The 15,295-nt window shown below is 40.1% G+C and overlaps 1 protein-coding gene across 1 annotated transcript in view; it reads left to right on the top strand.

Annotated features, from left to right (window-relative positions):
* The first annotated feature begins 3,166 nt into the window (after window positions 1–3,166).
* Window positions 3,167–15,295, top strand: part of LPXN (leupaxin) — a 23,489-nt gene continuing 11,360 nt past the window's right edge. The window contains exons 1-4 of the mRNA XM_042459097.1: window positions 3,167–3,318; window positions 7,940–8,109; window positions 9,800–9,855; window positions 12,979–13,081. Coding sequence (XP_042315031.1) covers window positions 3,306–3,318; window positions 7,940–8,109; window positions 9,800–9,855; window positions 12,979–13,081 — 342 coding nt within the window. The 5' untranslated portion in view covers window positions 3,167–3,305. The remainder of the gene's footprint in view (window positions 3,319–7,939; window positions 8,110–9,799; window positions 9,856–12,978; window positions 13,082–15,295) is intronic.

Raw genomic sequence — 15,295 nt, 5'->3', positions numbered from 1 at the left:
GCAGTCATGCTGGCTACATGATCAGAGTTGTCTTTGACAACGCTGGCTCTTCTGCTTAGCAATGGAGATGAGCACTGCCCTTACAGTCAGACATAACTTCACAACCTTGTCAAAGGGGATACCTTTACCTTTACCTTTTTAAAGTACAGTGGGCCCTTGGTATCTGTTGTGGTTTGGTTCCAGGACCCACCGTGGATATTAAAAGTCCCATTAAATACAGTGGCGTAGTAAAATATGGTGTCCCTTACATAAAACAGCAGAATCAATGTTTGTTTTTTGGAACTTATATATTTTTTGAATATCTTCAAACTGTATGGTTGAATTGGTGGATAAGGAATCCATGGATACAGAGGGCTGACTGTAATGTCAGGATTCTAGTCATTGTGTGACCCTTTTGGGCTTTCTCAGCCACTTTCTGCTTATATGTGAAATTTGATAGTCTCTCTAATTCAGTCATTCTTGATCTTTGGTCCTCCAGATGTTTTGGACTTCAGCTTTCTTCTGTAAAATGCTGGAAAGTGTCAGTTAGTCCCTTGATCTATTGTTCCAAGACAAGAATCATTTCTTGAATCTGTTTTGTATGTTTGCAATAGGTTATCCAAAAGTACTTCCTATAACTGTTGGATGTAATGCAGGGCCTTTCATTGCTAAACTCTACTCATGTGATTTATACAGAATATGTATTTATTTCATTTCATTTCTATGCTGCCTTTCTCCCAGAAAGGCATCCATAATATTTTTTAAAAAAAAAAATTAAATGATAAAGATGTTTTTAAATTTTTACAAGAAAAAATTCTAAATAATTAAAATCAGCTAGCTAAAACCAGTATAAAAAGCATAGTATAAAATGACATAAAACCTACAAAAGTTGAAAAACATATCTAAAGCACATGCCCCATTTAAAAGCCTCCCTGACATGATTGGGCACAAGTAATTGTGTGTCTAGGCTGGCAATGTTTTCACATTAGATCTTATTTTGTTCTTTGCTATCTTAATATTAACCTTTTATATGTTTTCTGGATCTTTTTGTCTCCCTCTCAAGTATGTAGGCCTGGCATTTTATTTTACAGCTTCTCCCCAAACAAAAAGTATGTCAGAAAATTGCACTCATGTGCCTGTACATATGAACTGCAATGTTTGAGTGTGTTGAAGAGGAAGGGGAATCATCTCCCTTTGAGAGATAATTGTGAAATAGTCAAATTATGAGATGTTGATATAGCTTTCTTCTACTAGAAGAAATGGGAAGGACCAAATATATGGACATAGTGGAACCAACTCATCAGACTGTTTTCAGTGCTTTGATAATTAAGAAGAGAGGGGACTATCGCTAGGAAAGGGGGCATTGGGAAGATCCTGTCTTTCAAATACCATGGTGCATTCAGCTCAAGATGGATAACTGCCTGCGGTACAAAATTAGAGGAAACTAAAAATGTGTGTACATGCTGCCTGCTGAAGTACAGGTCCTGTACTGGTTGTCTCATCCCGCTTGTTTGGTCAAGACCTTTCCCAATGGTAACGTCTGTAATGTGGTGGGAGAAAGAGACTAAGTGTAAGACAGCTGCTAGTTCAAGCCAGCTATGTGTAAGCATTGCAACCATCAGGTGCCAACTAAGGAGACTGGGAAAGGCAGGAAGAAGGATATGAAGTGGTAGTACCACTTCTGTCCCCTCCAGTATTGTCCACCTAAGGTAGTCATATCACATTGTCTAATGACAGGGCTACTGAGGCTTTTCAACAACCCAGTATTCTCATCATAAATAGATCAAGGGAAGTAACAATACCACTCTGTTCTGCTGTGGTCAGACCTCACTTGGAATACTGTGTCCAGTTCTGGGCAGCACAATTCAAGAAGGATGTTGACAAAATGGAACATGTCCAGAGGAAGGTGACCAAAATGGTGAAAGATCTGAAAATCATGCCCTCTGAGGGGCAGCTTAGGGAGCTGGGTAAATTTAGCCTGGAGAAGAGAAGATTAAGAGGTGACATGATAGGCATGTTTAAATAAGGAGCCCTGGTGGTGCAGTGGTTAAACGCCTGTATTGCAGCCATTCACTCAAAACCACAAGGTTGCGAGTTCAAGACCAGCAAAAGGGCCCAAGCTCGACTCAGGCTTGCATCCTTCCGAGGTTGCTAAAATGAGTACCCAGACTGTTGGGGGCAAATTAGCTTACTTGCTTACTTGCTAATTAGCTTACTTGCTGTTCACCGCTATGATCTTTGGAATAGTGGTATATAAATAAAACAAATTATTAATTAAATTAATTATTTGAAAAAATGGCATATTGAAGATGGAGCAAGCTTGTTTTCTGCTGCTCCAGAGAGTAGGACATGGAGCAATGGATGCAAGCTCCAGGAAAAGAGATTACATCTAAACCTCAGGAAGAACTTCTTAAGGGTAAGAGCTGTTCGACTGCCTCAAAGTATGGTGGAGACTCCTTTGAAGGTTTTACATAGAGGCCAGATGGCCATCTGTCAGGAGTTCTTTGATTGTGTCTTCCTGCATGGCCTAATGGGATTGGACTGGATGGCCTTTGTGGCCTCTTTTAATTCTATGATTATATGAAATACAGAAAGAGGAATTATGAATGCCAAGAGAAAAGTAAATTTCAGACTGCAGATCTGTAGTCCAAAAAAGGAACTGTTCCAAGCTTTGTGAACATCAGCGTATAACTGACATCTTTAGGTTTTCAGCATCTGTCAGGTCATAACCTCAGTGATTCTTCTACTCATGAGCCATCAACCCAGTTTGAAAAGAATCAAGGAATGTTTTAACCTCTGTTTGTAAAATGCAATTACTCAATGCAACAGCAGGGACGTAGCCAGGATTTTAGGAAGGGGGGTGTCCAGACTAAGTGCCACCATTATAATGGGGCTTGGGTGCGGCAGCGCAGCAGCATGAACCATTCATTTTTCTAACAGAAGGGGGGGGTCTGGACTCCAAGAACCCCCCCTTGGCTACATCCCTGGCAACAGGATAGGTACCTTACTGACATGAAAGATAACCCAACAGTCACATCAGATTTGTACATATCTGAAACGATCAGACTGTTACCACTTCCTGTTCAACAATTTAAGTACGTTTTTTAGCTCTTCAAAATATGACTCATGGGGAGGGGGTGAGAAGTGCTCAGCTTTTAAAGAGGGGAAGTCCTGGTAGAGAGGGGAACTAAAGAAGTCTGTATGAACTGCCATACCACACATTCACAGTTGTGCTCATTTCTGCCTTGCTTCTACTACCCACCGGGCTTATCAATCTTTTGGGGAACCTTAAGCCGATTAGAGAGAAAAACGTGTGCAAATAGTCAATGGATGATTTAGGTAAGTAGCTCTTTTTCTCAAAAGCAAAAGAACAGAAGCTGAAGGAATGGGATCTACGTGCAGAATACTAGGATGTTGCGTTTTGCTTAAATTCTATTTCATGGAAGGGAAGAGGGAGAATTGTGGAGATGAAGATACCAAGCATCCATTGAAGCAAAGTTTTCTGGCAGAGACTTTGAGCCCTCAGCAGCAGACAGTTTTCTCCAGGTTTCTGACTTCTGGGCAGTTGAGAAAACTAAAAAGAAAAAGAAAAAAATATTTTGTTGGAGGAAATGCAGCAACCTTATTTAGATCATTTTTTATGTCCCACCAGAAACTGTTTCCAGTGTAAATAGTTCACAGAAGAGGAACAGAGCATGGAAAGATTTTTGGACTAGATCTCTCATAATCTCTGGCGAACATGACCACTGGGGATTCTAGGAGCTGTAGTCCAAACAAGTAACTTTTCCAAACCCTGTTATGGAGTTGACACCTGGCCATAGCTTGGCATTAAATCTCAACTATTTCAAAAAAACAAAGTGGGTGTCACAGAATCAACCAGAGCTTGGGACAGTTACACACCATGCTTGCGATTCTGATCGTTGTACTCCAAAGTTACATTTGCAAGTTCTTGTAAGGATTGTCTCTGAACCATAGGCCAAGAGATAACGGAAGGGAGCTATTTGCTTGTGAGCCGCATGCTGTCTATGCTTGTTGACCCTAATATCATAAGCTGGGAGGGAACTGGCAGACCCTGCACCAATCCATTTCCTGTCCAGTGAGTCTCCTTAGTTTCTCTTTGGTCAGGGGAGATAGATATCAGGGATATATGCCCAAGAAAGGAGATGAGGAGGGGACAACATCTAGAATACTGTGTCCAGGTCTGGGCACAGTTCCAGTTCAAGTAAGATGTTGACAAGCTGGAATGTTTTCAGAGGAGGGTGTCCAAGATGGTAAGAGATCTGGAAACCATGTCCTTTAAGGCATGGCTTATAGAACTGGGAATGTTTAGCTTGGAAAGAGAAGACTGAGAGTCGACATGACAGTCATTTAAAACTATTTGAAGGGATGTCATATTGAAGATGGAGAGATCTTGTTTTCAGCTGCTCCATAAACTAGAACAGAAACCGACGGACAAGCCAGTGTGGTGTAGTAGTTTAAGTGTTGGACTATGACTAGAGAGCAGGGTTCAAATACTGGCTTGGCCATGGAAATCCACTGGGTGACCTTGGGCAAGTTACACTCTCTTAGCCTCAGAAGATGGTAATGGCAAATCCCCTCTGAAGAAAGTTGACAAGAAAACCCCATGATAGGTTCACCTAAGGCAGCGGTTCCCAACCTGTGTTCTATTAAGCAGTTAGGACTCCATTGATCAAAAAGGTTGGGAACCAAAGGCTTAAGGGTTGCCATGAGTCAGAAACAACTTGAAGACACACAGTAACAACAACAACATGTTCCATTTGGAGCAAGCTTGTTTTCAGCTGCTCCATAGACTAGAGCACAAATTGTTGAATAAAATTGCAAGAAAGAAGATGCCTCCTAAATATTAGGAAGAATTTCCTGATAGTAACAACCGCTCCACAGTGTTTCAGACAATAGTGGATTCTTGTTTTTTGAAGGTCTTCAAAGAGAGGGTGGATGGCTATCTTTCAGGAATATTTTGGTGGTGTGCCTGCATAGCAGGGCTTGGACAGATGACCCTTGTGGTCCCTTCCAACTCTATGATTCTGTGATTCTGGCCATCTCATCTCTCTGTCTGAAGATACCTATGTCTGCACAAAGACCTGCTTCCACCAGTCAAGAGCAATAAGGAAAGTTTTAGCCTTATTAATCTGAGGGTGTTAGAAAGCATAGTGGGAGGTCACGTATATGGGGAAGGGTTAGAAAACGTTATATTCTGATGTATTTTTCTCTCCCAACCCCCCCCCCCCTTTTTTTTTTTTTTTTTTTTTTTTGCATTCTTCATTTTCATGATTTTTTAAAAACATTTACATGCAGTTAGAAAAATTTATAATGACTTGCCTACCAGTCTTGAGCCTCTTAAAAATAGTTCTGGGGTCTCTGAGGAACCATATAGTAATTTCCATAGGGAGAAACAATACCTCATCCCATAGGTTTGGAGACTGTAGCTGAGTGGCATGGATATAGAAAACCTGAAAAATGGAAACAAAATTCTTCTGAGAATGGATAGTAATGGATAATAATTAATTTTGACTCAATAGTATATGTGGTTGTAATGATATAGTAGATCTTTGGGGATTCTTTTTTATAATTCATTTTTATTAAACACAAATAACACAACAACAAACTCAAAATAGCTTATACATATATATGGCTAAAATTACTATACCAAAACTACAAACAAAAAAACCAACAACCCTAGCGTAACACAAAAAACTAACAAAAACTAACAAACACTCTGACTCTCTACAATGACATCATTGGAGGGTGCAGGGGATGTGGGGGTGCGGAGCACACCAAGTGACATCTAGAAGAGGGGGTGACACTTGATTAGGGCCCCCTCCCACTTTGGTACAGGAGGGGTGTATGTATGTATCATTGCTAGCTGCTCTCTCCCTAGGCTTTCTCCCATGGGGGAAAGCCCAGGAATGAAGCAGCAGAAGGGATGCATGTGTGCACTTCCCCACCGAGTGACACCATAATTAGTGATGCCACTGACTCCCTTCCTCCCCCAAATTGATGGTTATATCCCCGTTACTAATATTCCTTTAATTCATAATACATAAAGCTTCTGTGATATAAGGCCTGAAACGGGCCCAAAAAAGCAGGTTCTGGCCACTTCATGGGGTGTGGTGTTCAGATGATGCAAGCCCTCAAAGCAGCTGGAAGCTCCTCCAAAGTCAAACCAACACAGCAGTAGCTTAGCTTTCCAGGAGCGGATTAATAATAATAATAGTATTTATTTATATTCTACTTTTTCGCAAAGGAATCAAAGTGGATTACAACAGTATAAAATTAGAACATCATACAATTAAAGTTACATTTTAAAAAGAAAAAAATCAGTTCCTGATGGTGGCCCATTTGGGACTGCGGTGGCAGCCTGCTTCAGGAGTGGACCATCCAGTCGCCATGGTCCCAATCTCCTGATCAGGCCCAGAGTTGCCTCTGGTTGTTCCTTCATGCTGGTCTCCTTCACCCTATAAGCAAACTCTGTTCAGTTCACAAATCCTAAAACTGTTAACTGACCCAAATAGGAATGTATGGAAGAAATAAACATTTCCCAACTTTAAAAAAAAATAATCAAGGATTTCTCCTTAACCAGGGTTAACAGTTTGCTAGAAAAAGTGAAACAAACAGGTTTGCCTATCCCGTAACAAAAGAAAGTGGTTTGGGCATAACACTGTATCATGTGGGACACATGCAAGTAAATTACATTCACGTTCACACTGATTCCTTCTAACATGTAAACTGGAGTATATGATAAGGATGGAAAGTACCAGCTTTCCTTTCCACAAGGGAAGAACATACCATATATAATGAAAGAGTGTACGCTATATAGTAACAGCATCTTTCTTATGCCTTCAAACATCACTAATTTTGGTTACTTTATTTTGTGAGGGGAAAAGCTGTATGATTAACCACTTACTCACATATTTGAAAGGCAAAAGAGGGGCATTTATACACCCTGACAAAACTAGAAGTGGCAGATACCAAATATCAAATTGAGGAAGAAGAAATGATGATCTGGCCTTTAAAGGTCTCCTCCCAGTCATGACAGAATTATGCTGCCTAAGGTTGGTGTTAATTTAATTCTTCAGAGGTTTGGTTCAGTTCATCTCTATTACGGTCATAGACCAGCACAAAGAGGATTGGTAAGGAATGTGAGATATCATATGAAAAGAAGACATGCTAGTGAATCATGCTGAGTGGAAGAAGGTGCCTTGCAGGGCTCAATAAAGGGGTGTGAAACAATTGTATGTATCTCCAGAGCTTGAAAAGGTTATTCTTTTGGACTGTATCTCCTAGAATCTCTCAGCCAACATAGCCAGTTGCCACAGTGATAGAGGATTTCTAGGAGCTGTCAACCGAAAAGTAACTTTGACAAGCTCTGTTTACAGCAGGTTAAGGAAGATGTAAAGAAGCAGTGCTTACTGATTTATGCAACTTCTATCCCAAGCTGTCTTTTATTTTAAAAAGAAAGGGAATTTTTATTTTATTTTAAATGCAGCAAACCTTTATCATTGGACCCTATTGCATGGGGTTAAAACCCCAGCTAACCTTTCCAGAATTCAGTCCTATTTTGGGATGCAGCTGGGTGCTATCGCATAGAAATCACCGCCAAAATCGCTGCCTGGGTACATCTCAGATACATCCCAGGTCCTGTAAGCTGCTTTGGTGACCATTTTTAAAAGTCGGAAACTTCTGACTTCTAAAAATGGCTTCTGAAGTGGCATAGAGGACCTGAGCTGCATTTGGGATGAACCTGGGCAGCAATTTCAGCGGCAATTTCTTTGTGATAACACCTGGCTGCCTCCTGAATTAGGACTGAATTCGGGAAAGGTAAGCTGGGATTTTAACCCCATGCGATAGGGTCCCATTGCCAAAGATGGGAGGTATCAAAGAACATTTAAGAAACAAAAACACAGAGAAGAAAAAGAAAAAATCTATTTTTTTCCTCCAGATGCTTTGTTGGCAGAACTGGAACAAACCTCATTGAGTTTGAATGTGAGTGATTCAGAACCAGCAAAAGTTTGCTTTCTTCTGGAACGTGACAACAAGGAAAAACCAGCAGCAACATCAGCAGAGACCAATGCCACTCAGCACAAGAAGTTAGCCCCAGGACCGCCAAAGGTATTTTCCTTATCTTGTCTACCTTCCATAAGTTATAAGTTATGGAAAAGTGAAGTTCCCCATGGTGAACTGCATAGCAGGTTGTCCCCACAAGAGAATTCATTCCTGTCTTTGGTGCATGTGCTCTGATGTCTGGTTTGTAATATCTAAATTAAAAACTCAGGAAGCACAAAATGTGGCTAAGATATGAAAAAGGTCACTATAAAATGAAAGATCTATCACAAATGCAAATCTTGAATCCCTTTCAGCAGTTTTGAAAGAATACCAGGACCTTGTTTCAGCAGCTCTGATATCACTGTTGTTAGATTTCTGCCCTGCCTCTTCTCCTCCCAGGGCCTCAAAGTTAAAATAAAGTTGAAAAAATTAACATCCTACAAAAGTTAAAATATGATTAAACTTGCCACAAAATTAAAAGCAGTTAAAATTAAACCATTAATAAGAACAACAATAAATATAAACATGATAACAAATTTATGGAACCATGGGTCAGTGTTGGCATGCATGCTCCAGATTTGGTCTGGCAAGGACATTGTCCAACCAATGGGATCCCGCTGACATCTGCCCCACTCCCAGTCCCTCCCTTTACAGACAAAATAGTGGTGGCAGCTGTGCCAGGGGTACATTAGTTACTTGTTGCTCTGCCTCTAATGTCCTCTGTAGGCACATAGTTGCTTGTGCAAGCGTGGTTGCACCTTTCTTCACTTCAAACAAGTTTGATGTAAAGTAGCATTTTAGTTACATCACTGAAGATGACCTTTCAAGGTACAGGGGTACCCCGGGTTGCGAAATTAATTCGTTCCGCCGCCGCTTTCGTAACCCGGAATACTTCGTAAGGCGAAAAAGCCATAGGCGCTAATGGGGAAAAGCCGCGATTTCGTGTGAAATAGCGCCGAAAAGCACCAAAAAAATTTTCGTAACCCGAAATAACCGTCGTAACCCGGAACAGTTTTTTTGAATGGATTTTTTTCGTAACCCGGAAATTTCGTAAGCCGGCGCATTCGTATCCCGGGGTACCAGTGTATAAAAATCTTTCTCACAAAAATGCAAACATTGTCTCCCTCTGGGCAAGGTTATTAGTGTTTTTGTGCATTTTCATTCCACTTGCCCAGAGGCATCACATTTTGCCCAGATGGAGAATATTTTCTGCAAAATAAATTCTTGCCCCCCCCCCCCCAAAAAAAAGTCTAAGGATGCAGAAAATCATCAAAGAAGGGAAAAGAGAACTGTCATAATCTGTAGAGATGTGTAAAGATACCCTTTTTCATGGACAATGAGACAATGTACTAATATTCTACATACCCTTAGTCCTTTTTCCAGAGCAAGAGACAACTCATAGTTGCCCTCATCCTCTATTGCAGAAGTTAATTTGTTTGTTTTAGCCTAAATCCTGTTGATAGTCCTGACTAGGGCAGAATTGTTATTTGGGAGGCAATGCCCTCATTTCCCCCTCCTGTTAGCTATATCCCTATACTTGCTCCAAACTAATTTTTAAAGGAACACATTGGAAGATAGCCACCCAAACTGAAGAGTACTCTAGAGAAACAGGAGTTCTAATCATTTCTCATGTTTCACCTCTTCTAGAAATTTAATTTAATAATTGATGGAATAACCAATTTTAGAGATCAGGATATGTTTGGATAGCTTTGGGGGAAGGCAATGTTCTCTTTGAAAATCTACTCTCTACTTCCAGGTGCTATCAGGACGCAGCATTCAACATCGGGAGGAAGATGTAGATAATATTTACAGGTAAATGCGACAGCAAGAAGGCAGACCAGGCTTCCAGTTGCACTGGCCCCTTGTGCTTCATGTTTTCTCCATTGTTAATAGTCAAACGCCTAGTTTTCAAATTACCTAAACATTCCCTAAAAACTTAATTACCATTTCCTCAAAAGTTATTATAGGTGTAACTGCTTCCAGTACAATTGTATGCACAACTATGCCATAATAAGTCCCATTCAGGTCCCATATACAATTGCAGCCAGATTCAATGAATATCTCTTGAAAGACACACCTATCTCCATTCAGCTGTATCAAAATTCCTTTTTAAAATGCATATAACAGTTAGGAGTTTATCACACGGGATGAATTTCTCTTAATTTCGAATGAAAAGAAAGTGGGGCCAGAACGCATTCATGTGAATTCGCTAGTTCAGCAAATGTATGTGAATTCGAATTGCGTTTGAACTGACTTCCCATTGCCTGAAAATAGCTTGCCATTGCCCGAAATTGCATGTGGTAGTCTATCACGCAATAACGTGAAACCCCATGATTGTGTTCAGATTGCCATTGGATTGTACTTCCAATTTCCCTTGTCTGATAAACTCCTTAGAATCCTAGCAGAACTTTTTTTTTAATAACAGGAAGAGAGAACTATTACTTGGGTCCTTTTTACACTGCACAATTATAGCATTTTGATACCACTTTAACTGCCATGACTGCATCCTTTGGAATCCTTGAATTTGCAGTTTCGTGGGATATTTAGAATTATCTTCCATAGTGCTCTTGTTGCTGCTGCATGTCTTCAAGATGTTTCTGACTAAGGGCAATCCTGGGGCAAAGCTGTCATGGGGCTTTCTTGGCAAGTTTCTTCAGAGGTGGTTTGCCATTGCCATCCTCTGACTCTGGAAGTGTGATTTGCCCAAGGTGAGCCATAATTCAAACCCTGTTGTCCAGAGTCTTAGTCCAACAAAGCCCTATAATATGCTGGCTCTCAAAAATTCCAGAATTTCATAGGATGCAACTATATCAGTTAAAGTGGGACAACAGAATCATAGAGTTAGAAAGAACTAAAAGAATAATCTGGTCCAACCACAGGAATACACAATGTGTTTTGATTGTGTAACAGAAACAGACCAACAAATATTACTACTTTTGGTCTGAAGGATACCCAGATCTCAATTTGTAGTTCCTCTCTCTGCCCAGACCACACAACTGGAATTTTTTTTATCTCCTCAATTGTGCTAATTTCCGGTTTCCATATCGTAAGTCTGCTTTGAAACTCTATATAGAGTGTGGGTGGGTGGGTTTTGTTTTGTTCTTTTACTCCATTTTGTCTTATGGAGGATTTTAGAAGCTTCAGTGCTATTATCTTGTATACACTCAGCTCAGCTGATGGTCTAGATAGAAATAGCTATGCATGATTACAACAGCTTTTGTTTTTGTATTTGTGAAACTTAAGAGCAGCATGTATTATGTTAAGAAATGCTTTGAGAAATTTTACTCACACAGATGATTCAGTACATTTAAAGCAAGCTCACACCTGCTTCCAATAAAATAGTTTTTTTTATAACAAAAGGGGGAGGGGGAAAACACAACCTATCATTTATCCTCATTGTCATCTTGTGATGGATATGCTTTCTATAAATTTGTTGAACTCTAGTCTGATCCAGATGGCCTGATTTTTTCTGGGTTAATTGGGCATTTGGGTCATTCACTTGAACATCAAAACAGGGAGCTGAACAGAGACTACATTCACACATCCCATTCTACTGATCAGCAGCCCGAACAAGTAACATTATAGGCACTCCTCTAATAAATCTGTCCATTCATTTTTCTCTGTGATTATCTTTGTTCCGCAGCTGTTGGTTTAAATATCTGTATGAGGATACAGCTCTTTTGAGTCCCTAAATATTTGTATGGACAGATCAATTCTTTTTTTCCAGAATAGGGACCAGTATTAATATTTTAAACAAAAGGAACATGTATCCTCATAACTCAAATTTTACTGAGTCAGTAATTTCCCTGAGCTGGTAATTATTCTGCCCATTTTCAAGTACCACTGAGTGGTAATTTCTGGATTCTTAAAGTGTGTGAAAACCATTATAAAAAAGAACAACACAGCTTAATGTTTGGTACCTATAAAAGATACATATACCATTACTTAACCAGATAATGATCTTAGTCTAATTTTAGATCAAAGGCAAGCAACAGTAGCCCTCCAGATGTTGTTGGACAACAATTCCAATAATTCTTCCACTATTGGCTATGCTGGCTGGGACCGATGAGGGTTGCGAGCTAAGAATACCTGGTGGGATACAATTGTCCACTCTTGTTTAGACGAATTAAATGAGCTAAGAAAGTAGAGGAGGACTAAATTTCCACTTGTCTGATAATTTCCTTGGAACCTTTCAGTTACTTCTCAAGTGAAACTTCCCATTCTGCCAGTTTCTCAGATGTATTTTTAAAAAGTTATTCATGTTATGTGGCATTTCTATAACATTTCACAAGATGGAGTGTGGGTTCTATGCTGACACACTCTCGTGTGAAATGGAGAGAATTAGGGTGAGGATAGGCAGGCAAAATTTTCATATGACTTATTTAATCCAGAGACACTGAAACACTTTGGAATAAAGATGGTGAAATGTTTGCTTGTTTTTAAGACTTGGTTTCTGCTGGCACATTTACTGAGATGCTACATCATTTCAGCTTAATGTAAAGATCCACCAGCAGTTATGCTATGCTAGCACTATGCATTCCTCATACTGAACACCACTGTAGCACAACTTATGAGAAATGGTGGATGCATATAGCTAATACCTGATTGTGCAATGGACAGAGACAGTCCATAATGCACACTGACACATTGCTTTGGGTGCATTTTTAAACATCTGCAATAGTTCTGCATCCAGAAATCCACTCCTCTGACCATCAGCTGGATAGGGCCATATTGCGTTGTCCAAAAAGGTCACTCTGCATGTGTAATGCAACTTATGCCTGTGTATGTCACCAAAAGGCCCCTGGCTATGTTTCTTTTTCAGACTACAACTTCTGAGGCCCTGCCCAGTGGGAGATGATAAATTTACCTGCTGTTACAAATTAAGCATTCTGTTCTGTTTCTTCACTCATAAATGTGCCTTTGTTTCTTGTGCAGCAAGGTGCCCACTCCACAGCCCCTGCACTCCTCACCTTCTTCCACCTCAGCTGCTCATCAGCTGGATGACCTTCTGGCTTCCCTGGGAACACTTCAGTCTAAGGTGATGTGTGGATACCTATACTAGTCTTCCCCAACCTGTGCTGTCTACTGTAAATAAGTTTGCCTTGAACTCTCTTCTGCCCTAATCAGCATGGCCAATGGTTAGGAACCCTCAGGGACATAGCCAGGATTTTGGGAAGGGGGGGGGTTCCAGACTAAATGCCACCATTATAATGGGGCTTGGGCGCGGTGGTGCGGCAGCACGCACCATTCATTGTATCTAACAGAAGGGGGGTCTGGAACCCCCCCTTGGCTATGTCCCTGGAACCCTGAGGATTCTGGTCAAAAGCATGTGAAGGACACTAATTTGGGAAAGGCCATCCTACATTCTTTCTATGTGGCACAGTATGCTCTTCATAATATAGCAAACTAGGGGCCTTGCCAGCGTTCATTGAACTTGCATACTACAAAAGTAGCACGGGCAGACGGAAAATAAAGGGAGACTTTTAGTAAAAGTTGAAAGGATATACAGAGGGTGGAACAAAAGAGGATGAACAATGTCCAGGGCACCAGTGTGGGAAATAGTCTTACCAGAAAAAAATGATTAATATGATTTAGCAGGAAGATCTGGGAGGCATAGAGCTGGAAGGGAGCTAGATGTTATAACCTGTGTGTGAGAGAGGGAGACAGTGGGGAAATTGGAGCTCAGGAGTGATCCTTCCAGTGCGCTCTATTCTCTCCAAGATCCATCTCAAACATAATAAACTGAACAACACAGAATACTGTAGGTCCATGGGTGGGGTAGCCCAGAAAGGGCTTTGCAGAAGTAGGAAATTTTGAGGAGTGTGGTGATAAGAACAAGGAGCCATGACCAATATAAAAGATGAATTTATGCAATACTTTATACCACAATTGCATCTTTGCCTAGAGATTATTGCATGAGAATAATCTTGGTGCTGTATTTATGTCAGGTTATTTGAAAATTAATTTTTTCCATTTGAAATAATATGTTAATGACCTCCTATCCTGCTATGGTTTAGTAATCATTTTGGGTATGAATGTTTCATTCCACTGTGATATGGGAGCATAGTGGGTATGGTATAAGTGGGTTTCATTACTCCTTCTTTGGGGATTCCTTGGGGACTACCAGCAGGGAAACTGCAGGCTACTTCCAGTGGTTGAGCTGGGGGGACTCCAGGATTCCCAAGAGGTCCCAAGAGAACCATGTATATTCATTCTCTGTTCACCAGTACTTTTAAAATATTTTTAAAAGGAGGGAGTAGTGCAATAGCACAGCCCTAATGTAATCCTAATAAGGATTCATGCCCAGGGAAACCACAGTTTTAGGAAAAAATTAAAGAGTATATATACAACAGTTTAAAGAGTAATATGTAAAAGTAGAGCCAGGCAGGTATTAGTTGACAGGGAAAACATAGAAAAAGTGCTTTTGGAAGTGGTGTGCTATGTTTTCATGTTCCCAATCTGTGCTGGGAATGTAGTCAGCTCTATAATAGTGTTATAACTCTGGAATTGCAGCTTCTTTGATTTTCTTTTTGTAAAGAAAGCAGGAGCAGGAGGTAGGGAGAACAAGGTGGTATGAATGGTATTGTTGTGTTTCATGTGAGAGAAAGTGAACATGGGAATTAAAGCCACTGAAGCACAAATGCACTGATGGTTCAAAAGAGTGCATTGTTATCTAAGTACAAGAGAAACAGTTTTCAAATGGAATGACTCCTTTTATATTTAATTAACATTTCAATTTCAAAATACAGTTCATTAGAGAAATTTGCTAAAGAATGTTCCAAAATATTTATTTTTTAAAAAGAAAAGTGGGGGAATATAGCAGTATTGAGTGTACAGGTGAATTGAATTGTGAATAAGTGAAATGTGCTTAATCAATGTGAATTAATATCTGGAGATATAAGTGATACAATGTTGATTCTTTTGAAGGAATAAGTAGGGAAGATAGTAGATTGGGTTATACAAAAGCACGTTACTGTAAAAGAAAGTCATTCAGATGGCAAGAGATGGGCCAGTATTGGCAGAGAGGAAGTATGAGACGATGAAGTACATTAGGGAAGGTATGTGTAAGTGGAATGAAGATATGAGAATGTGTTATGATGGTAGAAAATGGATGAGGGTATGTAAAATGTATATGAAGGTATGAAGAAGTGATATGATAGGATGGATCAAGTGAGTTTGAAGAATATATGTGCAAAGGAAGATGGAGAAAGGAACGATGAAGAAAAGATGGGTATTCAAGGAGATACATGGA

Source organism: Sceloporus undulatus, chromosome 1 (genome assembly GCF_019175285.1).
Source record: "Sceloporus undulatus isolate JIND9_A2432 ecotype Alabama chromosome 1, SceUnd_v1.1, whole genome shotgun sequence".
Taxonomy (NCBI): Eukaryota; Metazoa; Chordata; class Lepidosauria; order Squamata; family Phrynosomatidae; genus Sceloporus; species Sceloporus undulatus.
Note: the sequence above shows the minus strand (reverse complement) of the source record. Positions and strands in the feature narration are given on the sequence as shown.